This window comes from Perognathus longimembris, chromosome 23 (genome assembly GCF_023159225.1).
Source record: "Perognathus longimembris pacificus isolate PPM17 chromosome 23, ASM2315922v1, whole genome shotgun sequence".
In the NCBI taxonomy this organism is placed as follows: domain Eukaryota; kingdom Metazoa; phylum Chordata; class Mammalia; order Rodentia; family Heteromyidae; genus Perognathus; species Perognathus longimembris.
In genome coordinates, this window is record NC_063183.1 from 17,151,824 (window position 1) to 17,179,119 (window position 27,296).

General features: G+C 43.6%; 1 protein-coding gene across 1 annotated transcript in view; it reads right to left on the reverse strand.

Annotated features, from left to right (window-relative positions):
* Iqch (IQ motif containing H) overlaps positions 1–27,296 on the reverse strand; it is a 135,155-nt gene that overhangs the window by 31,394 nt on the left and 76,465 nt on the right. The window contains exon 15 of the mRNA XM_048333123.1: positions 21,268–21,554. Within this exon, the coding sequence (XP_048189080.1) occupies positions 21,268–21,554 (287 nt within the window). The remainder of the gene's footprint in view (positions 1–21,267; positions 21,555–27,296) is intronic.

Genomic DNA, 27,296 nt, shown 5'->3' on the forward strand with positions numbered 1-27,296 from the left:
TGTGTGTTCCTGCTCACGAGGAAACGTTCCACAAATGCTGTGAATATTGATGCTAAAATATTAATGATTGGGAGATAAGGCTTTTTTCATAGGAAAGCAGCATAGGGTAGGAGAGAGAGCTAGGGAGCCAGAGAGCTTATACCTGACCCTCACAAGGAATTAAACCCCACCAGGTCACTCGTGAACAAGCCTCGGTGGAGCTCTCAGTCTTCCTATCCTGAAATGTCAAAGGAGCAGATAATAACATCCACTATAGGAGTTTCCAAGAAACTAAAAAATAAAACAAAGGCAGCCAGGCACTGATGGCTCATGCGTGTGACCCTAGCTACTCAGGAAGCTGAGCTCTGAGGATCATGGTTTGAAGCCAGCCTGGGCAGGAAAGTCTGTGAGACTATTATCTCTAAACACACACACACACACACACACACACACACACACACACACACACACAGAAGTGGAGCGCTGTGGCTCAAGTAGTAGAACATTAGTCTTGAGCAAAAAAAGATCAGAGACAATGCCCAGTCCCTGAGTTCAAGACCTAGAACAAAGAAGGAGGAGAAGAGTCTTAGAGATTATAAGGTTTAATACAAATGTTATTCTAAGTAACATAAGTTCATAATTATATTACGAACCATTCCCTTTAAGAGTAGTAGATTCTTAGGAGGTCCACTTTCTGTCCTTTACGAAGTGATTACTTTGCCTCCATTTCCTAACTTATTTGTCCAGGTGTAAATGTTTGCTCCAACTTGGCAATAACTCAGGCTTGAGTAAGCGACTGGATTTGGGCGAGGCTGGTATGACAAGAGCTCCGTTTTACCAAAGAGCACACTGAGATGAAGAAAGCTGTCCCACGGGGCGGGGAGCTGTGGCTCCAAGTGGCAGAGTGCTAGTCTTGAGCAAAGAAGCTAAGGGACAGTGCCTGGGTCCCCGGCTCAAGCCCCACAAAAAGAAGAGAGAGTAGCTAGACTTGCCAACACTGTGACTCAGCCTTGGCTTCTATACCAGCATCACAAAAATAAACCATGAACAAGAAGAAAATTATATATATATACACACACAAAAAGCTGCCCATGGTTTCCCTGAGATCACACAGCAGGGATCAGAGCTGCTCCGGGTTTTCTAGAGGCTTCCCTTCTCCCGTCTTCCCTAACACCTTGGTTTTTTTAAAGGAAACAGAACACATTTCCTTAAAGCCTTTTCCTCAACAGCAGGCTTGCCTGATTTGCTCCGATAATTGTTCTGTTCTCCATCTGGTTTTTTCCATTGAAGACATCGCCCGAGGCGTGCTTGTTTTGTGAGCAGGGGTTCTGATCTCCCCCTCTAGATGGTCGGCCCTTTGGTGGGGGAGCCGCGCGGGTCTTTGTCTTGCCTGGGCCCCCGGAGCGCTGGGCCGGGCTCGCGGCGGGGCGCATCCGCTCTTCCAGCGCTGCCCTCCGCGCTCCGCGCTCTGCGCTCCGGCAGCCTTTCCGGGAGGAGCGCGCGGGCTCGCGGCGGCCTCCGAAGGCCCGGCACAGATTCAGATGAAGCGGAGATCCAGCCTCTGTGCCAGCTCTGGGCGCGCGCACACTTCTGATCTAATCCGAGTTTTGATTGCGGACCTCACTGTTACTTTTAGAATGGAATCTCTTTCTACAGTGGACACCCATATCTTGATTTGGAGGAGATGGGTTTAGATGGATGGGCCGGCTTGGAGATTTTAAAGTGGTGCCTTGGACACGACTTGCTTATCATGAGTGATAACGACCAGCTTGTGGACTCACTGACTCGTTGGGAGGGTGAGGGAAAACACTGCTGAGGGTTGGAGCTGGACAGATCTTTAGCAATCACCTAACACCATCTGTTTACCGGATACATGAAGAACTCTGGTGTGGAAAGTGAAGTGGGTCACTCTGGGTCACTCTGGCTCACTCTGGCTCACGGAACCAGGTATCAGAAGTACGTGACAGGAACGTAAGGGGTCTCCACTCAGTCAGAAATCACTTGTTGATTATTGACGATACTCAAAATACATTTTGTTAAAAATAGCTAAAATAGATTTGCATCAAGGCCTCCAGAGCACAAACTATAAAGGCAGAGATACTCAAGCAAGCACTACTCAAAATATTGAAAATAGCAGCTGAGTGGCTTACGCCTGTAATTCTAGTTACTCAGGAGGTTGAGAGCTGAGGTTGTGCTTCACAGCCAGCCCCAGAATGAAAGTCTGTGAGACTCTTGTCTCCAATGAACCACCAGAAATGTTGGAAGTAGAGCTGTGAGTCAAACTCAGGGACAGAGGCCAAACCCTGAGGTCTGGCACAGAGAAGGAAAGGAAGTAAGGAAGGAAGGAAGGAAGGGAGGGAGGGAGGGAGGGAGGGAGGGAGGGAGGGGGAGGGAGGGAGAGAAAGAAAAAGTAGAAAAGGAAGAAAATGGCAGTGGACTCCAAATCTGGCCATTTGATTTGTCCTAGAGGCAAAAGCTACCATTTAGACTCATCATCCCCACACTAAGCTGCAGAAGGCAGGCTGCTAGATTTCGGCCATCAGCGGAGCCAGGCTCCCTCAGCCTGGTTTGGCTGAATACAGAGCAAAGGACTTGTCTCCTACGTGCAACTACGGAGGCTGGGATTCACAGGAGGTCAACGGATGGGCCTTGGGCCAATGCTTATTGTTATTTAAGGGGTGACTCTGCCAAGAGGGGACAAGACCATGAGGAGAAAGGGTAGAGACAGGGTGTCCAGTTAAGAAGCTATTTCCTCAATTCAGATGAAAGGCACTAGTGGCTGGACCAATATGTAACTGTGGAGAGTGATGTAATGGTTATAGTACAGATACATTAATAAAAACATCTTTAGCCAAGCACCAGCGGCTCACACCTGTAATCCTAGCTGCCCAGGAAGCTAAGATCTGAGGATCAAGGTTCCAAGCCAGTCTGCACAGGAAAGTCTGTGATGTTCCTGTCTCCTATTAACCACCAAAGAACTGGAAGGAATGTGGCGCAGTGGTAAAGTGTTGGCCTTGAGCAAAAAAAACTCAGGGACAGCACCCAGGCACTGATTTCAAGCCCTAGGACCAGCACACACACACACACACACACACACACACACACACACACACACACACCTACCCCCTCACATGTCTACAGAGTTGTACAAAGGGGCTTCAATTCAACAATGTATCTTGGCCAATGTCACCCCTTCCATCATTCTTCCTAATCTCTTCCAAACCTACCCCATCCCTTCAAGTTACTGAAACCCATTTTTGATTGATTTTTTTTTTTGCCAGTCCTGGGGTTTGAACTCAGGGCCTGGGCACTGTCCCTGAGCTTCTTTTGCTCAAGGCTAGTGCTCTCACTTGAGGCAAAGCACCACTTCCAGCCTTTTCTGTTTATGTGGTGCTGAGGAATCAAACCCAGGGCTTCATGCTTGCTAGGCAAACACTCTACCACTGAGCCACATTCCCAGCCCCCGAAACCCCTTTTTATATATGTATATTGAATATTATGGCTGTATTTGCCCACCTTTCCTCCCTCCATTTGTCTTCCCCCTCCCCTTGACCTCAGCTCCCTCCTGACAACACATTTCAGCTTCCTGGTATTCATTGTTAACCTATGAGCTAGTTGTTTGTGGGAATGATGCCTCTGTAAACCTCCCCCTGTGGACACAGATACATTTCAAAGCGGCTCCTGAAGGATTCTTGATGATGGGCTGGATGTGGGGTGAGAGATAAAGAGACGAATTAAAGATGTCTTCCTGCAGAAAATGGAAGGATAAAGGATAAAGGACAAAGGAGAAAGCATTCCCTGGGAGGAGTAGCTAGGGGAACAGTCTAGAGGGTAACAATCAAAGTGGAAGTTTTGTTGGACAGCGTCTGAGAGGATGAATTCAGGTTTCAGGCACCTTTTCTCCTTTCTCACCCCATTATCGGGAGCATGCTCAGAATGGGGGGTTCAAATCAGCGCATCTCTGATAGGGAGGGAGACTGTCCTCTGTTTTTCTTTGCCAACCTGGACTTTCAGGCTCTCCTGCGTTCAGAAACAGGTGAGTCACTCCGCTTCTTGTTAGGCCAACGTGAACTATGGTTGAGAAGGACCGGGGAGCGAGGTAGGGAGACAGAAGTGACAGCCATTGAGGGGATAAGGGACAGAGAGGGCAATGGCTTAAGGGACAGGAGCAGCCTCAAGGCCGGGCTGAGAGTGTTGGCTGCTCTGGCAACTTCCTTCCCCTCTTATCTGTTGACATCCAGCATCTGCCCCTGAGAGCTGATAGGAGCCAACAGTGAGACAGGAGATAGGATGCAACAACACTGCGGCACAAATCTGAGCCCTAGTCCTCTGTTCCTTCTTGACTACTGGGAGCAAAGACCAGGCAGGCAGGGGACCTCAACTATTGGCCCTTGACTTTCTATAGTCTTGCCTGTTTCTTAGAAGATGAGGAGAAAAAGCAGGTTCCAGAATCCCAGCAATCATTCAGAGAATGTACTCTTCTCCTAAGACAGATAATAAATGGCATCTTTAGTCCCTCCACTTGGATTATTAAAATGCCTGGCTGTCCTTGGTGGTAAAAACCTGATTCTTAATTTGAAAGGAGAGAAGTAGACGGCACTGCAAAGATTTGCAGTTAGTAAAATATTGATATGATTATGATAGTAAGAGTTGTTTGAAATACATTGAAAAAAATCAGTCATCAGGCAGAGGGGAACACAGGCTCTTGGCCTGTTGCCACCTAGTGGCGCTCGCTGGGATAGCACAGTCTCTGTTGCTGTGGGGGAACAGTGACCTGATCATCAATTGAGATTCCTGGGGTTTATCTCAGAGACCTCCTCTTTGTTCCTATTACTATGTGTGTCCTTTAGGGCATAAAAACTGTTAACTCCAGTGGATCACACTTGTAGTCTCAGCTACTTAGGCGGCAGAGATCTGAGGCTCACGATTCAAAGCCACCTTGAGCAATGAAGTCCATGACTCTTACCTCTAAGTAACCCAGCAAGAAGCCAGAAGTGGAGCTGTGGCTCAAGTGCCACCCTTGACTGAGAAAGCTAGGGGAGAGTACCCAGGCTCTCAAGCTCCAGTATCAGTACCAGTACCCCCCTCACACCCCCCCCCAAACAACAACAAAACAAACTGATGCCAGAATATGTAGACAACAACAAAAAAGCATCAGCAAACCTACGGTCTTGAAGCTGGTCTAGTCCCAACCTCTTTCAATCCTCGGCACCCTAAAGGGAACAAACCTAATTAGGAGCAGAGCTCAAGCCAGATTTCAGAGTTCTTCAAGTCTATTTACATTTGGGGGAAATTGTAGAGGCCAAGGTAGGAACCTCTGTTGTCTCTTCCTGCATCTTGCACAGTGTCTAGCATAACACACTTGATAGAAGTAATGGCAGTAAAACTTTGTTGGGTGATTTAATTAAATAATACAAGGGAAAGGTCTTTGACTACACAGACAAGAGATACAATTTCACTTCCACAAAGATGGCAGAAGTAACAAGTGTTGGCCAAGATATAGAGAAGGATATAATATGGTGTAACCATTAGTTAAACTTGCTGGGCACTGGTGGCTCACACCTGTAATCTTAGTTACTCAGGAGGCTGAGATCTGAGGATGATGGTTCAATGCTAGCCCAGGCAGGAAAGTCTGTGAGACTCTTATTTCCAATTAACCACCAGAAAACCAGAAGTAGAGCTGTGGCTCAAAGTGGGAGAGTACTAGCCTCGTCCCTAGAAGGAGGTGATCTGATCAGTCCTGACCAATTCACCTGGTGATGGAAGACCGGGGCCTGGGACCACACATTCATTGTACGGAGCCATTTAGAGCTCATGACCTTGCCTTCATTGCCTAGGGACTCTGGTGTTTGACTCAACTCCCTAACATCTGGTTTTCTTTTTCTTCCTTTTTTTTTTTTTTGTGTGTGTGTGTGTGTGTGTATGTGGGTACTAGGGCTTGAATGCAGGGCCTGGGCACTGTCCTTAGCTTTTTCCCTCAAGGCTGGCATTCTACCACTTAGGCCACAGCTCCACATCTGTTTCTTTGCCTGTTAGTTGCAGATGTGAGTCTCATGGGCTGGCTTTGAGCCATGGTGCTCAGATCATAGTCCTCTGAGTAGCTAAGATTACAGGCATGAGCCACTGGCTCCTAGCTGTGCCATCATTTTAGAAGGAAGCCATATTTAGAAAGCTTCCTAGTTGAACAGCCTGCAGGAGAGATACTTGGAAAAAGGAAGAAAAAGGGAAACATTTTACTAAGAGTCTGGGAAGTGCCAGGCCCTGTTCTGAGTATTTTCTCATGTTGTCCTCAAAACAGCCTTGTGAGGTGTTACTATAAATGTATAATACCTAATATATATTAGACATCATATACGTTATATAATATGCTATATATGTATTTGCATCATCATACATTTATAGATATTAATATATTTTAATATTATTTATATGCCATATTACATATGTATTACATAATATATGTAATATATAATTTATATAATATATAATAAATAATATGATCTATTTGTGTGTGTGTGTGTGTGTGTGTATGTGTGTGTGATGGTCCTGGAGCTTGAACTCAGGGCTTGGGAGCTTCTTTTGCTCAAGGCGAGTGCTCTACTGCTTGAACTACTGTTCCACCTCTGGCTTTTTTGAGTAGTTAATCAGAGATAAGAATCTCATGGAGGTTTCTGCATGGGCTGGCTTTGAACTTTGATCCTCAGCTCTCAGTCTCCTGAGTAGCTAGGATTACAGGTGTGAGCCACTGGTACCCAGCTTTGTGCTCAAGGCTAGCACTGTACTACTACTTGAGCCACAGCTCCACTCCCAGCTTTTTGGTGGTTAGAGATAAGAACCTCATGGACTTTCTTACTCAGTCTGATTTTAAACCATGATTCTCAGATTTTAGCCTCCTAAGTAGTGAAGATTACAGGCCTGAGCTACTAGGGCCTAGCTGTAGTATACATTTTATATATTCCTTTTCTTTTTTTCAGGAGTGAAGAGAGAATAAAAATAAAAACGGAGGCTCGTAGAATTCAAGGAGTTGCCCCAGCTCCCAGCTCAGTGGCAGAGCGCCAGGCTTTCTCTCAGTGGGAGAAGTCCTAGGCGGCTGGTCATCAAGATCATCTCTGTCTCCACCCTTACAAGATAGTTCTGAAGCTCAGCAGGCCTTTGGGTTAGTCACTTAACATCTCACCTTTTCCGTTCTTTGTCAGTAAAGTACTTTGAGAGCCTGTACTGTCAAAGCTGTAGAAAGGCAAGGAATTAGTGTCGCCCAGTAGGCAGAAAGCCAAGGCTTTTTACCTGTGATCAATAAAAGTTCTGTGGCTCTTTCCAGAAAAGTGGGTGGGTGGAGGAGCATTTTAGGGCCCGGAGGAACATTCCAGTAGAGTAAGTGAAGACTGGAAATGGCCCTGGAGTTCCCCCTGGGTTAAGTGTGGTCAGTCCCAGCCTGCCTGCCTCCGCAGCACTGGGCTGCTCTGTGAGGCCCCGGCTGGCAACTGAGGGCCCCTTTCATTCCATCTGTCCCTTCATGTAATGTCTAGTAAGTAAAAGAAGCAGCACTACTAATGCGAATGGGTTTTCTCCCCATCCTTCCTCTGCCTCTTGTAAAATTCATTGCCCTGCTTCTTAATATATAGCTTCCTCTTAGGAAAATCAGCTAGCAGGTTCATGTGTGTGTGTATAGTGGATGTGTTGTGTGATGTGTGTGTGTGTGTGTGTGTGTGTGTGTGTGTGTTGGTACTGGGGCTTGAAGTTAGAGCATCAGCACTGTCTCTTAGCTTTTCCACTCAAGGCTGACACTATCACTTGAATCACAGCTCCACTTCTAGCTTTTGGCTGGTTATTGGGAGAAAAGAGTTTCATAGATTTTTCTGCCCGGGTTAGCTTCGAACCTTTAGCCTCAGATCTCAGCCTCTGGACCAGCTAGGATTACAAGCATGGGCCCCTAGTGGCTGGTGACTAGCAAGTTCTTGGTTATTGGCAGAGAAATGTAAAACCTTTGTTTTTGTTCTGCTTGTATGTGCTAAGCATCTTATATAATCTTTGAAGCAATTAATGTAAAAAGAATTGTGAAATTACTTTCTTCAGATTTCCTTTATCAAGAAAAAGTTAAAAATATAAAATATATACATTGATACTTTCACCAAAGCTCTGGAATAGCATATCCTTTGGTGCACTAAATGTCTTTAATAGGAATAGCCTTAGATTGTTATTTCTTTGGAAAGAGTCTTTGTCTTGACCTCTTTAAAAAATGAGCTCTCATAGATACGAGAGTGGCTCGCACCTGTAATCCTAGCTACACAGAAGGCTGAGATCTGAGGACTGAGGTTTGAAGTTTTTTGGGGGCAAAAAATTCCATGAAACTCTTATCTCCAGTTAACCACTGAAAAGACAGAAGTGGAGCTGTGGCTCTAGAAGTAGAGCAACAACCTTGAGTGAAGAAAGCTAAAGGACAGCACCCAGGCCCTGAATTCAAACCCAAGTATTAGTACACACAAAAGGAAGGACCTGGGCTGGGGATATGGCCTAGTGGCGAAAGAGCTTGCCTTGTATACAAAAGGAAGGACCTCTGTTACTCCCTGCAGGCCAGCAAAGAGCTATGGGGATGCAGTCAACCAACTTGGTGGTATATTCGTGTTAGAAGAATTCTGTGCTCTTCCATATTTTGCCTGCCTATCTTCTCCACATGGAAGGAGTACATTTTGTGGCTTTATTTCAACTCGTATTTTCCATGGCTTGGTTATATTATTAATATATGTAGACATTTGTGGAGAAATTTTTAAAAGGTAAAAAAAGTTAAGTCAGGTGCTAGTGGCTCATACCTGTAATCTTAGCTACTCGGGAAGCCGAGGCCTGAGGATCACGGTCAAAGCCAGCCTAGGGAGGAATGTCTAAGAGAGTCTTATCTCCAATTAACCACCAACAGGCTGGAAGTAGAGCTGGAACTCAAGTGGTAGAGTGCTAGCCTAGAGCAAAATGCTCAGAGACAGTGCCCAGGCCCTGAGTTCAAGCCTCCACTCAAGCCTTGGGTGGATCAGGAATGTCACATGACCAGGAACAAGCAGCTCTCTCATGGAGAGAGGTCTTTCCATTTATCCATTCATAAGGATCTGGAAAGCAAAATACATGTTTAAAGGAATATGCATATTGTTAAAACAGTTCTATTTATGCAAAAGATTCATGTAACTTTATGAAGATTTTCAGGGATTTTAAAGAATTTTAAGTGCTGGGTTAGACTGTAGTAGTAACAGATGTTCAATGACATGTTTAAGTTTTTGCTTTACTGAAAAAGCAATGGATTACCTGATTTTTTTCCTTTTACAGTGTCATCCCAATGTTAGCCCAAATTCATTGTTTCTGAAAAATATAAATAATTTAAAATAACAAAAAGAGTTCCTAAATAATAAATCTTGTTCTAGTGAAGGAGGAAGATTTTGTTAGAGGGTCCCATTCAGAATTCTAGTCCTGTGTGCCATTTCTTGTTCTTTTTCTATGAAGACAGATGGTGTCAGTAATTGCCTATATATTTAATTAAGTTAAAAAGCTAGCTACATAGTAATGTTTGGGTAAAAAGTTAGGGAAATTCTGTGCTTTGAGCAAGAAAGCAGAAATTTGTAGCATAAGATACCACCCCTAAAAATGCACACTTTGGTATCTATATGTGTTGGAATATGAGATTTCATTCCACCAGTCTAACTACTTAGAAAAGGGTATTTTACCCTGAAAGATAAGCCCATAATAGAATGTGGATGACATCTCTACTTTTTTTTTTGCTTGTACTGGAGCTTGAACTCAGGGCCTAGGTACTGTCCTTTAGCTATTCATTCAAGGTGTTCAGGATGGGAATGTGGCTTAGTGGTAGGGTACTTGCTTAGCATGCATGAAGCCTTGGGTTCAATTCCTCAGTACCACATACACAGAAAAATCCAGTAGTGGTTCTGTGGCTCAAGTGGTAGAGCGTTAGCCTTGAACAAAAGGAGCTCAGAGACATGAGCTCCAACTCCACTTCCAACTTGTTGGTAATTAATTGAAGATAAGAGTCTCACAGGGCTGGGGATATGGTCTAGTGGCAAGAGTGCTTGCCTCATAAACATGAAGCCCTGGGTTCAATTCCCCAGCACCACATATACAGAAAATGGCCAGAAGTGGCGCTGTTGCTAAAGTGGCAGAGTGCCTTGAGCAAAAAGAAGCCAAGGACAGTGCTCAGGCCCTGAGTCCAAGGCCCAGGACTGGCCAAAAAAAAAAAAAAAAAAAGTCTCACACACTTGCCTGCTCTGGCTGACTTTGAACTGAGATCCTCAGATCTCAGCAGGCATGAGCCACTGGCACTTGGCTTCTGTTACATTTTTCATCTGCTAGAGAATGATTCTACCATTGTCCACATTCACCTCCAACTGTGACCTATTATTTTAGTGGTTACTCTAAACTCCTCTGACACTTATGTGTTTGCCTAGGATTTCTCACCTAGTAAGCTAATCATTGTGAAATTATTATGGGAGGAAAATCAGCAGCTACTTGTAGAAAGTGGGTTGGAAAAGCGACTTAACTGTTCTTGTGGTGTCTGTTTTCAGTGTTTCCATCCCATGAATCTACCTTCTGGCTTAATAGCAATATGGCGCTCCCAGCTGTGGCTTGTATATGGGCTACACATTTAAACGCTTAAAGCTTATAAATGGCTACCACAACATTGATTTTATCCCACTTCTCTTACTCATTAACATTTAATGATTATCTTATGTGCTGAGTGCAAAGATGGAATATATATTCAGACATGTATATACACACACACATATATATATATATATATGGATGTGTATATAAATGTATTTTTTTCCTTTTTAAAGGAGCTGCACTTGGGGCTGGGAATATGGCCTAGTGGCAAGAGTGCTCGCCTCGTATACATGAAGCCCTGGGTTCAATTCCTCAGCACCACATATATAGGAGAGGCCAGAAGTGGCACTGTAGTTCAAGTGGTAGAGTGCTAGCCTTGAGTAAAAAGAAGCCAGGGGCAGCGCTCAGGCCCTGAGTTCAAGCCCCAGGACTGGCAAAAATAAATAAATAAATAAAGGAGATACACTTTCTGGCTTGAAGTTATTCAATTCAATTCAACAAGCATATTGAGGAAATACAAGAGAACATACATTTTCTCTGGTATTCATGGTGATGGAGGGGAAGATGATTATGAAGAAAACTGCCATTGATCCAGTACCACCCAGTGTTACTAGGAGAGAAAGATCACAGCTTGGCATAGAGGTGGGATTGGCCATGTCATTGTTGGGTGAGCTTGGACACATTACTGTAGCTCAGTTTCCTCCCTTGTCAAACAGAAGTTATGGTTAGAATAATTATTCTGGTCATCAGTACTATACCTCAGCTCTAAGAGACTTGAGGATAAAGTGGCATTGAAGGGTGACTAATTCAAGCACATTTCCAAGTAAAATTGGATTCTGAAACATTTTTTTGAAGGAAAGAAAGTTGTCTAATAATGGACAGAAGAGGAAAGGCGAGTGGTAGGGATGAAGCAGCGCGTGGGAGATGAGATGCCCTTGTTAGATATGTTCTGAAGGATGCGATCACTGAGAAAGCAGTCAGTGCTGTGTGGTGGGAAAGGTGTGCAGAGCCTGTAAGAACTGGGGAAGAGGCCGAGCTGGTGCCTCACGCCTGTAACCTAGCTGCACAGGAGGCTGAGATCTGAGAATCACTGTGTGAGGCCAGCCTGGGCAGGAAAGTCTGTTGAGACTCATATTTCCAATTAACCACCAAAATCCTGGAAGTGGAGGTGTGGCTCAAGCAAGATGGAGCCAGCTTTGAGCAGAAAAGGTAAGCAGTCCTGAGGTCAAGCCCCAGTGCTGGCACAAGAGAGAGAAAGAGAGAGAGAGAGAGAGAGAGAGAGAGAGAGAGAGAGAGAGAGAGAGAGAGAGAGAGAGAAGGAAGAGAGGGAGGAAGGGAAGAAGGGGTGAAAAGGAAAAAACAATCTTGCAGAGTTGAAACGTTCAATAGCAAACAAACAACCCAAACTGAAACAATGGACAAAGGATTTGAACAGATATTTTTCCAGCGAGGACAAACAAATGGCCAACAGGCAGGACAGGATGAATAAATTCTAAAGGCCTAACCTACAGGCCTTATGGTGACTGTTTATTATATATTGTATACTTAAGGTGAGGTAAGAAACTAGCTCTCACATACAAATAAGGAAACAATATGATGATGAATAGATTAATTAGCTTGATTGTGGTAATCAATATGCATATCAAAATATCACACTGTGTGTGTACTTTAAATACATGCAAGTGTGTGTGTGTGTGTGTGTGTGTGTGTGTGTGTGCGCGCGCACGTGCTGGTACTGGGGCTTAATCTCAGGGCCAGGGTACTCTGCTCTAGCTTTTTCACTGAAGACTGGCATTCTATTACTTGAGCCACATCTCCCCTTCTAGCTTTTTTGATGGCTAACTTCCACTTCTGGCTTTTTGGTGGTTTATCGGAGATAAGAGTCTTACAGATTTTCCTGCCTGGGCTGGCTTTGAACAGCCTCCTGAGTAGCTAGGAATACAGGTGTGAGCCACCCAGCATGGAAGGACAATTGTGCAAGGGAAATTTTATTCTACAGAAAGTGTTGACCACATTTGCAGCTGAAAGTGGGAAGGAGACTTCCCACTTCTTTTTTTTCTTTTTTTTCTTTTTTTTTCTTTTTCTTTTCTTTCTTTTTCTTTCTTTTCTTTTCTTTCTTTCTTTTTCTTTTTCTTTCTTTTTTTTTCTTTTTTTTGCCAGTCCTGGGGCTTGGACTCAGGGCCTGAGCACTGTCCCTGGCTTCTTTTTGCTCAAGGCTGGCACTCTGCCACTTGAGCCACAGCGCCACTTCTGGCCGTTTTCTGTATATGTGGTGCTGGGGAGTCGAACCCAGGGCCTCATGTATAGGAGGCAAGCACTCTTGCCACTAGGCCATATCCCCAGCCCCTCAGTTTTGTTTCTGTGGCTCTTGAGTTGTGAACATCCGGGCATAGAGAATCATCTGGTTTTTCTGAGCATTAGTAGGGAGCCCTATCCTTTTTGCCTACCTACGCCCTCCTGAGTTGTGTATTAGTGTGGCACCTCCTGAGAAGTGCACGAATGCTCAGACTTCCTCTATCCTGGCAATGTCTCTGGTGATGAAAGCTAATAGATCACCAAGAAAGACGTGTTCTTAGTTTCCTTTGAAAGGAAGTCCGGATTTCCAGGCTGAGAGATGCGTCTGAGGTCTTGAGAGGCACAGCTGGGAGAGAAGGGCTTATCCACACTCTCACTGCCGTGCTTCCCAAGAGCTAGGTTGGGGCCGGGGTTCAAACTCCCTGAATGCCAAGGTTTACAATGTGGGAGTGCTAATGAAACGTTTAAGTAGAGCTACATAAGGTAAAATGGCACACTGCCTATAGTACTAGTCATAGAGCAAACCTGGCTACTAGTTTACCTGCACTCTCAGTGTTAAGAAAGAGAACCGCAATTTTCACTGTAAAATCTGTCATCGTGTGGTCCTTCTTCTGCACGGTACCACCATCACCATTATTATTATGATTACTTCATATTGCGGGTTTCTCTCCTTGACACAAAGATGCAGACCTTGTAAAAGGACAGGTCTTTTCTTTTGTTCTTCAGAATCCTTTGGGATCTATTTTCATTTCACTAAGCATTAAGTTGTGATTATTGCATTTAAGAACACTGAATAATAGGCACTTCTGTTTATACCAAAGGCCTATTAAAATTTAATTTAGATAGACACTGTTAACCTTCTTATATATAAATAAAATACCTTCCCTAAAGAGAAAAAGTAAATCTCATAGAGCTCCCTTGGGGATTCCCTATATATCATGAAAATAGAAACAGGGAAGTCTTGCAAATGAGAGGTGTAGAGGGGGACTCAGAGAGAAGTATTCATTCATTCATTCATTTAATAAATATTTATTGAGCATCTATTACAAGACAGACAGGGTGTTAAGTGCTGAGTATACAGAGATGGGCAAGAAGGAATTACGAGTATCTCTGCAGTCCTTGGGTTTTTCATTCTCTGAAATAAATGATTCATCGTTTGATGTGTATATATCACTTTGAGATGATGATAATGCTCAGTGACTTTTAAAAGTCATGCTAATTCAATTCAGATTCCACTCACAGTTTGAGAGCCTGCTGAGGGCCTCAGTGACAGTTTTACATGTGGTTATGCCATTTGATTTAATAATAAGAGCAACACCTTTTTATCTATTTGCTCAGCCTCTCAGAACATGCTGTGAAGCCGGGGGCAGGGAGCCTCTATTTGTGAACTATGAGCCCAAGGCCCAGAGAGGTCAAGGGAGTTGTTTAAAGTCTCATACTGACTTTTGGAAAGTGTTGTATGTTGATTGCCCCCACCCACCATTATGAATAAAACATTTTCGGGTTCTATCATAGGCTGACAGCTCTCTAAACACAATTGTGTGTATGTGTGTGTGTGTGTGTGTGTGTGTGTGTGTGTGCCAGTAATGGGACTTAAACTCAAGAGACTGGGTGTGGTCCATTAGCTTTTTCACTTAAGGTTGGTGTTCTGCCACTTGAGTCACCCTTCCACTTCTGGCTTTTTGGTGGTTTATCGGAGATAAGAGTCTCACAAACTTTCCTGCCTGGGATGGCTTTGAACTGCGATCCTCACATCTCAGCCTCCTGAGTTGCAAGGATTATAGGCATGAGCCACTAGTGCCCAGCACTAAAGACAAAGTATAAATCTGAGAATTTTAACAGAAAGCATCTTTGACCATCTATTAGAGAGTTTTATATGAAGAATAGAAGTTAGAGCATGTTCTATGAATTTTACATGAAGCAGTTAGACACCATGTTTGTAAATCAGATGGTCATCTTCACCCTCATGGGTGTGTGAGCTTACCATAGTCCACAACCTCTTTTCTACTTAGAACGTATTCTTTGAATCCTAATTCTCTTTCAGTTCAACTCATATCTACTCTTTAAAACAAAACAAAACTTTCACCAGCCAAGTAGCTGGTGGTTCACGCCTGTCATCCTAGCTAGTCAGGAGGCTGAGATTTGAGGATTGGGGTTCAAAGCCAATCTGGACAGGAAAGCCTGTAAGATTCTTATCTCCAATTAACTACTGAAAAAGTTGGACATGAAGTTGTTGGCTCAAATGGTAAAGCATTAGCTGTGAACAAAAGTAAGCCTGAGGACAGCGGCACCCAGGTCCTGAGATCAAGCCCCAGGATTGGCACCAAAAACAACAACAACAACAACAACAACAAATCACCCCTTCCTTATTCCTCCTAACAAAAGGCTTCTCATCTTCTTGTCTGGATTTGTGTAACAAATAATTTTGCAATTAAACTGTGCTAGTTCTGGGGCTTGAACTGAGGTCCTGGGCATTGTCCCTGGGCTTTTGTGCTCAAGGATAAGGCTCTACCTACCACTTGAGCCATAGCTTCACTTCTGGGTTTCTGGTGGTTAATTGGAGATGCGAGTCTCACAAACTCTCTTGCCCAAGGTGGCTTTGAACTGCACTCCTCAGATCTCAGCCCCCTGTGTATTACAGGTATGATACAGGCTTTCAGCTGTGAGTCACCCCCCTCGCCGCCCTTTCTGGTGTCTCTTTAGCTGTTCTGTGTAGTTGCCACGGAGACATGTATTCACAATTCATTTTCAAGCCTTTCTCCAGCTAGATTGTGATGGGCAGGCACTTCCCACGGAAGGGGAATTTGTTGTTTCCTTTAGCATTTCCCCAAAGTAAGCTAAGTATGCACCACAAAAAGTCCATCAATTAACAAGTAATAATTAGGTGGCTGGCCTAAGGGAACCATCCTTGTGTTAAATATCATAGAGAAGTAAAAAAAAGCAGTGTCTGGGGTATTTTCTAGAGGATCTACAAATTCACGGAGGCTGTAGGAGGCTGTGGGCAGCAGTCCCATGAAAGCCGCAGTGCACCTGCCTCAGAGGGAAGTGGATGGTGGGAAAGAGTTGATGAGTACACAGCTGTTCTCTCCACCCCTGGGGGCAGGAAGTGTTTGTTCAAGGAACATGTCAGCCCCTCCTTACCGGAATGCATAAGTACCCACTTACGTTGTGGAGTACCAGACTAGAGCTGGGTTGGGGTGGGGGTGGGGTCCCCGGAAAGTAATCGCAAGAGGCTGTGAGATCAAGTCCTACTACTGGCACACATGCGTGCACGCACACGCACACACACACACACCCCATTAGTTTAACATCTTCACAGTATTCAATTCTATTGATATATCATACTTTGCTTAAAGAAATCTTAATTACTGGAATGTTAGGCTATTTGACATAATTCTGGTGTCTTAAAAAATTTTTTTTTTGTCATGAGGCTTGAACTCAGGGCCTGGGAGCTGTCTCTGAACTTTTTTTTTTTTTTTTCTTTTTGCCAGTCCTGGGGCTTGGACTCAGGGCCTGAGCACTGTCCCTGGCTTCTTTTTGCTCAAGGCTAGCACTCTGCCAACTTGAGCCACAGCACCACTCTGGCCTTTTGTATATATGTGGTGCTGAGGAATCAAACCTAGGGCCTCATGTATACAAGGCAAGCACTCTACCACTAGGCCACATTCCCAGCCCAGTCTTTTGATACATTTTAAAAAGTGATATTTTCTTTGTGTTAGTGAATTTTGAATTTGCTAACACATACAATAGTGCTATGGAAGTGCAGTTGAAAAGAAATAATTGTTTTTTAACTGTAGAAGTCAAGAAAGCTAACTTGTTTATTCTGCAACTGAGAAGACAGGAGTGATGATGTCGTGTAATTAGTAATAAAAATAACTTGATTGAACTAATTGACACTTCAACGTGAGGAAAGCCTGGCAAAGGAACTGAGGACACCAATGGCAGGGCTTCACAGCCAGGCACAGTGGTAGTACGCGTTAGGTAAAGGAGATGGTTGGGAAATGGGTTACACTAAACCAACTTAACTAGGGCCAAAGAGACTCAGATGTTTGACTAGATGTAGTGGCATAGACTCATAACACTTGTGAGGCAGAGAATGGAAGGATCACAGTACTAAAAGGCAAAAAGTAAGTGAGGCCTGATCTCAGTGAACAAACTAGGTGTGAATCCTTGTGACTATAATCCCAGCAACATGGGAGGTACAAATAGGAGGATCTCAGTCTGAGGCTGACTGGAAAAACAACAACAACAAACCCAAGGCTCTTAAAAAACTAACTAAAGCAGGGCTGGGAATGTGGCCTAGGGGTAGAGTGCTTGCCTTGCATGCAAGAAGCTCTGGATTCAATTCCTCAGGCCTACATGAACAGAAAAAGCTGGAAGTGGTGCTGTGACTCAAATGGTAGAGTACTAGCCTTGAGAAAAAGAAACTCAGGGGCAGTGTCCTGGTCCTGAGTTCAAGCTCCAAGACTGGCAAAACAAACAAACAAACTAACTAACTAACTAAAGCAAAGAAAAAGGCATGGGGGCATGGCTCAAGTGGTAGAGCAACTACCTAGCAAGTTCAAGGACCTGAGTCCTTATTTGTTAAGATTGAAGAAGTTGCTAGATGCTTGTGGATCATGCCTGTAATCCTAGGTGAGGATCATGGTTCAAAGCCAGCTGGGGCAGGAAAGTCTGTGAGTCTTATCTCCATTAACCACCAGGAAACTGAAAGCAGAGCTGTGGCTCAAAGTGGAAGGGTGCTAGACTTGAGGGAAAAGAGCTCAGGGCCAACGCCCAGGTCCTGAGTTCAAACCCCATGACCAATCAGCCAAAAAGAAAAAAGTTATTTTTTAAGCATGGAAAAGGTGAAGTGTTGAAGGGTTAAAATAGGCAGGAACTCATGGTTTCATATACACTTCAAGATACAGAAATAGCTATCAACACATGCGTGCTGTGTATGTATATTGGTCTGAGTATGTATGTACACATGCATCCCATTAACGACAACACTAAGGGCCCCATTGTATCCTCCATTAAAGGACCCAAGGTTTCTGGGTTGATCCCATCTCTAGAGTAAGACAAATATAAAATGAATCTGGAACATTCTTTGCCAGCGAGTAAGACAGTGATCACCAGGACATGTCAAAAGAACACAAAGCTACTCTAAAAGATCTCCTGCTGCCTAAATCTGGGACAATTTTAGCATCAGAATAGTGAAAAAAAATCAACATACAACTGGTTAAGAAGAATAGGAACTCTAAATTCACATTGGCATGAATATATAAACAAACATGTAGCAAAGGTAGAGAAGCAAACTGCCAACTTGTGACTGTCGATAAAGAATAGGAAGAGAAAATGGCCACAGTTGTTGGGGTAGTCTAGTCAACAGAACTCAGCCAAGCCAGGTGCTGGGGACTCACACCTGTAATCCTAGCTACTTAGGAGACTGAGAATGGAACATCAGAGTTCAAAGCCAGCTTAGGCAGAAAAGTCCATGAGATTCTTATCTCCAATTATAGGCAGAAATCCTGGACGTAGGGCTGTGGCTTAAGAGGTAGAGCACTAGCACTTGGGCAAAAAACCCAAACCCAAACCCAAAACAGGTGTGAATGAGACAGCACAAGGCCCCGAGGCGAGAGGGAGGGAGGAAGGTGGGGGGGGGGGAGACTTGGTTTGACTAGGTTTTTGATGAATTTGATGAGGAGAAAATATTGGGCTACTCTTAGAACATCCCCTCACAAAGTATTACTATTCTGTTGTGAAGGAAACCCAGTGATTTGTGTGTGTGTGTGTGTGGAGGGAAGCAGAAATTCACTAAGAGGCATAGGGAAACACATATTCCGTTTAAGGACAATCTGGGAGAAGGTATTCCCAACATGTAGATGAAAAAAATGAGTTCTTTATATACAAAGAGCTTCTACAAATCAACTTTTGTAGTGCAGCTCAATTTTAAAGAGGCAAAAGAAGCCAGGCACCTGTGGCTCGTGCCTGTCATCTTAGCTGCTCAGGAGGCTGAGATCTGAGGACTGTGGCTCAAAGCCAGCCTGGGAAGGAAAATCTAAGAAACTCTTATCTATAATTCACCACCAAGAAGCTATCAGTGGAGCTGTAGCTCAAGAGGTAGAACATCTACCTCAAGGAGAAAAGCTAGGGCGTAGCATCTAGGCTCTGAATCCAAGCCCTAATACTGGAAACAACAACAAAAACAACTCTCAAACAAGGGACTTTATCAGGGAAGTCAGAAAAAGCTTCCCAAAGCAACTGCAACTGTGGCCTGAGCTGAATGAAATATGATAGATGGGAAGAAGGACTATATTAAAGAAAAAAAAAAAAGAGATAAGCCAAGCATGGAAGTACATGCCTTATACTATCAGCCCTGAGGCAGGAGAATGATAAGCTTGGGTCTAGCCTGGGCTATATAGTAAGATGGAAAAGGAGACAAAAATAAAGAAGGAAGAGGAATGGTGGAGGGGAAAGGGAGAGAGCGAAGGAAGAGGAAAAAGAGGAAAAGGAGAGGGATGCAGAAAAGATAAAGCATCTCACACAAAGAAGCAGCAGGCGTGAGCAGCAGGCCCATTAGTAAGGTGAGCAAGAGAAAATGGGTGGATGGACGAGCAAGAACAAGGAGGAGAACTGAGACAGGTTAGACTGCTCAGGTGCACAGCACCAGCCCAGTGAAGACTTGATCTTTTCCCCAGAAGCCCTGACTGGTGGTCAGCCATGAGAAGAACCAGCACTATGTTTTAAGGCGGCACTCCTGTACGCAGGTCTTCATACCCAAAACTCAAATACAACAAGTCAGCTGTCCCCCGAGTTCCAGCTGCCCATGCATTTCACCCTCCATTCTCCTGAGAAATGCTTTGGGCAGGGTGGCCTCTCCCTGTCTGTCCTGCCTCTGTGTCCCTGCTACCCAACTCTGTCTCCAGGGGGCGCTTGCTTCTGTTCTTCCTCCAGCCCCAGTCGATGTCTGGATGCCCTTCAGTCTGTCCTCCCTCTCTCAATGTGTGGGCCTGAGAACAGAATGTTAAACCAATGGAGGGCCGGGGAAGACAAATGGAAAATGGTTATTGAACAAGCTGAAAACTGCCAAAACCATAAACTCGCGCTATGAAGCCGTCATCTGGCTGAAACGGAGAACCGTAAAACTGAGACTAACGAATCTAAAACATCTGAAGTATATTTGGAAGGCTGGATGACTAGAGGATATGGAGAGAGGGAAACTAGAGGACCGTTGCAAGCTTTCCTGTTGGACACCCAACGAGAAAAAGAGAAGCAACGGAATACTTTAAACCACCAGTCCCATAAAGTGATAGGGAATTTAAATGTTACATTGTTAGAGGAAGGGGACAAAGCATAGCAAAAAGGTTAAATTATTTAATGTATTTCTTCTTTTTTTTTCTGTTTAATTGGAGATAAAAGCCTCAGGGACTTTCCTGCCTGGGTTGGATTTAAACTGTGATCCTCCTATTTCAGCCTCCTGAGTAGCTAGGATTACAGGTGTGAGCCACCAGTGTCTGGCTATAAAATATTTTCTAAAATCAAAGGTTAAAATTATTTAAACACTAGAGCTATGCCATGTACATGGAAGGAGTGGCACAAATGTATGTTTGGATAAGTGAAAGCATACTGTAGGCTAATAATATATAGGCAGTTACAATCACTGAAATGCTTAGGAACACACAGAATGAAACAACATATTATTTCCGGGTATATCCATGTGCACTGAAAGTGTAAAGATATGGGAAGCAATCAAATCCTCAAACAGAAGAGGAAAGCTTCTGCCTGTCCCAGAGCCATGTGTCCAGCAAGGAGTTCACAGGACTAGAGGAGGTGCTGACACTGCTTTATGTCTAATGCAGGATGAGGCCCCTTGCCATTTCTTATATGATTGCTCATATAGTTCTGGCTTTTTGCTGGCTAGTTGGAGATAAGAGTCTCACGTATATTTCTGTCCAGGCTGGCTTCCAACCATGATCCTCAGATCTCAGCCTCCTGAGTAGCTGGGATTATAGATACAAACTACTGACACCTGGCGTAGCCTCCAATATACGAAAAGAAAAAAAAATTGTCAACCTAAGTTGCTTAGTAAACTACAACTGAGAAGAGGAACCACAATGAAGAACCCAACATCTTTCTAGTAATTGATTTTCTATTTAAGAACATCAGGCTTTAGATAGATGGAATTTCTGGGTGTTATAAAATAGTTTCACTGTCTAAAAATGGAGCTGTGGTCCAAGTGGTAGAGTACCAGCCTTGAACAAAAAAAAAGCCAAGTGAGAGCACAGGACCCTGAATTCAAGTTCCAGTTTCAGCGCGCATGCACACACACACACACACACACACACACACACACACACACACACACACACACTGTTTCTCCATAATACACACATAATACGCACCGGTTCAACTTACCTGCTGTTCCAAGGTTCTCGGATCAATAAATGTCACCAGGTCGATGGAAAGGTACCCAATCACTTTTCTCTTTTTGCAGGCCTGTCCAATTTGGAGGCACAAACCCTTGAGAACTTTGGGGTCCACGGAGGTCTGAGGTATGGTGGTACCAGAGGAAATAAAGGGGCCTTCAGCATGAAACTGGTCCCCCGTGGACAGCACGGTGACTTCTCCACTGGGCTCTATGAGCATGTCCACAGTGAGGTTGGTGATGCTGTCTGTGGGCGGGAACGCTTCGATCGTGCCTCCTGGTGGGAGAAACATGGAGAAATCAAGCAAATCGCACTAACTTAGGGCAGGGAGAAGGAGGCTAGGCCCTGGTGGATGGACTTGAGCTCCGTTCCTACACCTGCCGTTAACTTGGGAGACATTGGGCAAGCAGCTTCAAGCTCTGCACTTCTTTTTCTTCTTCTGTGAAAGGAACATCATAAAACCTTCGTCATCAGATTATATCTGTAGCATTTAACCCAATGCCTGGCATATAGGAAGGCTCAATGAGTGGTAGTTTGGATTCTTATTGTAATTATAGACTGTAAATACTATGTTTATATATACTCCTGGCAGAGATGATTAGCTATGGTTTCTGGTCAAGGCTCTCACAAGGAATTAGCTGTCAACAGTCAATTGTTTATGTCTTGGTGAACTGGGGTTCCTTCTGTCATCCTTCACTGCTTTTTTAAGGTTTGACAGGCTTGGGCTTTCAACAGACATAATGAACTTTGATCATTATGTCAGCCACAGACTGCTATATAAAACCAGTTATTTGTATGTTTGTATGTATGCATGCATGAATGCATATATGTATGCATTTACTTATTTATTTATTTTGTCAGTTGTGGGGCTTGGACTCTGCCTGGGCGCTGTCACTGAGTTTTTCAGCTCAAGGCTAGCATTCCACCATTTGAGCCATAGCACCACTTCCGGTTTTCTGGTGGTTAATTGGAGAAAAGAGTCAGACTTTCCTGCCCAGGCTGGCTTTGAACGTCTATCCTCAGATCTCAGCTTCCTGAGTAGCTAGGATTACAGGTGTGAGCCACTGCCGTGTGGCCATATTTATTATTTTGTGTATGCTAGTACTGGGGCTTAAACTCATGCCCTACAGCTCTTATCTATCTTTCTCACTCAAGGCTGATGCTCTACCACTTGAACAACACCTCCACTACTGTTGGTTTTTTGGTTTTTTAAATTGGAGATACAAGTCTCAGGGACTTCCCTGCCTGGGTTGGATTTAAACCATGATCCTCATATCTAAGCCTCCTGAGTAACTAGGATTACAGATGTGAGCCACTGGTATCTGGCTATGAAGTATTTTCTAAAACAGGACCAGAAAACCAGGAGACAATGCAGTTTTGCTGATAGAGAGAGGTACAATTTATTGTATTTTCTCCTTTGCTCTGAATACCAAAAATCATATCCTCAACCACCACAACAATATTTTTATTAATTTACTTTATTGTTATTATACAGGTGATGTACAGAGGGGTTACATTTGCATGCATCAGGTAATGAGTACATTTCCTTTCATACAGAGGCATCTGTTCCCTCAGTCTCTCCCATTTCTTCCCTCCCATCTCCTTCCACGAGTTGTACAGTTCACTTTCATCAATGTCCAGTGGGCACCATTGCTGCACTTTTTCAACCTTTCCTACAGCTATGCATGTGAATATATTGTATATGAGGCAAAGAATACAGAACCATCAGCAAAAGAAAAAAACAAATTAGGAAAAGTCTTTTGTTTCCATATCTTTGTAGTTCCTTTCAGCATGTATATCATTTTATGTACAAAGAGGCACTTGGGTGTTGCACCTTTGTGATTCTCTCCTAGGACTATCCTCTTTTGGCCTCATTGTATGTACATTTCTAGAATTCCCTATAATTTGTTACATCCCAGTGTGTTTTAGACTTAACTTCTGTATATCAGAGAGGACATGCACCTTTTGTCTTTCTGATCTTGACTCACCTCACTTAACATGATTTGTTCTGGTTTTGCTCATTTCCCAGCAAATTCCGCTGTGTATAGGTACCACACTTTTTGGATCCACATATCTATTGTAGGGCATCTGGGTTGTTTCCATAGCTTGGCTATGAATAGTGCGGCAATGAACATGGATGTGCAGGTGTCCTTGTCCTATCCTGGTTCTTGATGCTCAGGGTAGGTGCCCAGGAATGGTATGGCTGGGTTGTAGGGAAGGTCTACATTTAGTTTTTTGAGGAACCTCCAGACTGCTTTCCAGAGTGTTTGTACCAATCTACATTCCCACCTACAGTGCAGTAGGGTTCCTTTTTCCCCACATCCCCACAACATTTGTTCTTGTCAGAATTAAAAATGTTGGGGCTGGGGATATAGCCTAGTGGCAAGAGTGCCTGCCTCGGATACACGAGGCCCTAGGTTCGATTCCCCAGCACCACATATACAGAAAACGGCCAGAAGCGGCGCTGTGGCTCAAGTGGCAGAATGCTAGCCTTGAGCGGGAAGAAGCCAGGGACAGTGCTCAGGCCCTGAGTCCAAGGCCCAGGACTGGCCCCCCCCCCCCCAAAAAAAAAAAAGAATTAAAAATGTTGGCCAATCTAACTGTGGTAAGATAGTATCTCAGTGTTGTTTTGATTTGCATTTCCTTTATGGCTAGGGATGATGAACATTTCCTCATGTTTCTTTGCCATTTTTCCCTCTTCTCCTGAGAAGTCTTGTCTTTTTCTTTTTTCTTTTTGCCAGTCTTGGGCCTTGGACTCAGGGCCTGAGCACTGTCCCTGGCTTCTTTATGCTCAAGGCTAGCACTCTACCACTTGAGCCACGGCGCCACTTCTGGCCTTTTCTGTATATGTGGTACTGAGGAATCAAACCCAGGGCTTCATGTATACAAGGCAAGTATTCTTGCCACTAGGCCATATTCCCAGCCCCTGAGAAGTCTCTTCTTATCTCCCTTGCTGTTTAGTAATTGGGGTATTAAGTTTGGGAGGGGTTAGTTTCTTAAGCTCTTTGTATACATTAGATTTTAGGCCTTTGTCTGATGTATTGCTGGTAAAGATTTTTTTTCCCAATTGTTTGGCTATTTTTCTAGTTTGTTTCCTAACTGTGTCCTTATCTGTGCAGAACCTTTTCATTTTAATGTAGTCTTACTTGTCGAGTCTCTGTCCTATCCCTTGTGCCCTTGGACTCTGTTCAGGAAGTTCCTGCCGTTGCCTCTACGTTCTGATGTCTCTCCTACTCTCTCAGTAGTTTCAGCGTTTCAGGTCTGGCATTAGGGTTTTTGATTCACTTTGAATTGTGTTAGTGCCCAGTGATGAGCAGAAATCCATTTTTAGTGTTCTGCATATGGCTGCCCAGTTTCCCCAACACCAATTGTTGAAGGGGCTATGTTTTGTCCACTGTATGTCTTTGGTTCCTTGGTAAAATATCAGATGACTGTGTGTGGCTTTATTTCTGGATCTTCCAATCTGTTCCATTTTTGTGGAACTTAGGGCCTGGGTACTGTCCTTGAGCTTCTTTTGCTCAAGGCTAGCACTCTACCACTTGAGCCACAGCGCCACTTCCAGTTTTTTCTGTGTATGTGGTACTGAGGAATGGAACCCAGGGCTTCATGAATGCAAGGCAAGCACTCAGCCACTAAGCTACATTCCCAGACCTTCTAGCAATTTTTGTGTGATGTTTCCTTGATTTTGACTGTTTTCTTCAGATTGTCTACCTGGAATGCTGGTTTACTGTTCATGAACTCCTTTAATTTTTGTTTTTCAGGGAAGCTTTTAGTCTGGCCAACAAATGATAGTTTCGCTGGGCACACCAGTTTGGATTGGCAGTTGTTGGCTTCAGGACTTGGATTATACCATTCGAGGTTCTCTTTGCACTGAGTTGTTTTTCTTGGATCCTAATAGAGGTTCTATATACTTCCATCAGGTGGGTGAGATTTTCTCTCTTAATATTGGGGAAATTCTCTGTTATTTTACTCAATAGGGTTTTGATGCCTTTAGTATTGAATTCTTCCCCTTGGTCTATCCCAACTATGGGTAAATTTCATTCCTTAGCTCAGTCTGCCAATTCTTGGATTTCTCTTTGGTAGGTTCTGAGTGTTTTTGCCATACCTTTGACTTTTTGTTCTAGCTCCTCTGTTTTACCCTTGACTCCTGATATTCAATTTTCCATTTCATTTATTCTGTTACCTATGGATTCCACTGTGGTTTGCACTGTGGAAATGGAACCTTTTATGCTTCCTAGATCAGTTCTCATAGTGTTAGTTTCATCTTTTAATGAGGTGTGTAGTGTTTCTATTTTTTTTTCTCCATAACTTTGGGGGAGCCATGGATCTTCTTTGTACTCTTGAAATTGTTTTGGCACCTTCCCTTTTATTTCATTGGCCAATTCTGGCATCATTTCTTTAGTGGTTCTTTGGTCCTCCATCTCTTCTTCACTCTCATTGGAGGTATTTTCCTGGATTTTTTTTTGTTGGCTTTTGGATTTGGTTTGTTGTCTTCATTGTTCGTGAATCTTGTATTCTTTAGAACAACAATATTTTGTTGGTGAATTTTGTGGGCTAATCCAGGGGTATCCACAAAAATTACACCACCATTCTGTTTTTAAGTCTAACTTATAAGTCTTACTGTATGTGCCTCCCCCACCCCTTATTTTTGGCAAGCATTAGATGACTTAATTTAAAAGTAAAAACACCTGGAAGCTGGTGACTCATATCTATAATTGTAACTTCTAAGGAGGCTGAGGTCTGAGAATCCCTTGAAACCAATTTAGGGCAGACAAATTCATGAGAATCTTACCTCCAATTATCCAGGAAAAAGTTCAAGTGGTAGAGTACTATCCCTGAATGAAAAGCTATGGGACAGTGCCCAGGTCCTGAGTTCATTTCCCAGAACTGTCACAAAAAATAAATAAAGTTAGAAAGAACCACATGCTTTCTGGACAAGGAGGCCTCTGGGACCTAACAGATAAACCAGCCCTGAATTTCAGTCACAGGATAGAGAGGTGACTCTGCCTGTGGGTATAAGCCACAGGCTTACAAATAGCATATACATATATATGGTTAAGTTCTGAGATCTCAGTAATCCTCAAAGGCAATTATCTTGTGTTTCAAGCAAAGGCATGTTCCTTAACTTTAGTCAGAGGTAGTAGCCCTAATGAATGCCAAGTTTCAGTGAGAAAACTGGTTTTGAGGAGCACATACTCAACCTCTAACCTATTTATTTGATTAAGTCAAAGATGTCCCTTTCTTCAGATGAGTCTTCCCAGGTGTGTGAGCTCACGGGAATACCAGTCCACAGGGAGTCAGCAAGGTAAATGCAACAAAACAATGGCAAAAAATCCACAAACCTTAGTGTGTCTTTATGATTCGGTTAACCTAGTGGGGGTAGTTGCCTCTATATTGTCATTATTTTTATTACTTTCTAGGTTACTTTAGATTATTTTTAAGGAATGTGTACTGCTTTCTTAGCATCCATGTTAGAACTATAACCTTTTCCTTGCTTCCTTTCAAAGCAACGAATTCCTCTCTAAACAACAGCAAAAACAATCGTAATAGTAGTTATCAACTAGTAGGGTACCAGATGTAAGCACAAAAGCTAAAGAAAAGGGTCCAGGCCTTGAGTTCAGGCCCCAGCACAGGCACACACACAACAAGCATTGCTCTTCATATTATCCTGTGACGATGTAGCACATAAGGCAGCCGTAAGCACACTCGAGAGGACAGAAATAGAATAAAAAAGGCAACAGTGGGAACTGGTGGGACATGGGGACTTTTGAGTTAGGAAATGGCTCAGCCAGAAAACATTTGCACAGGACCTGCTGTATGCATTGGGCTAAGAGCCAAGCAGAGCCATTGAAAGCACAAGACCGACAAAAGCCAGATTTTAAGACCTAGTAAAATCATAGCATCTAACTTTGCACTTCCATCCGCCATTTACCTGCTGTGTGATTTTGCCCAAGTCACTTCCTGTATCTCCAGGTTTCAATTTGTTAGCTATGAAATTGGGTTCATAAAGCCTACTCT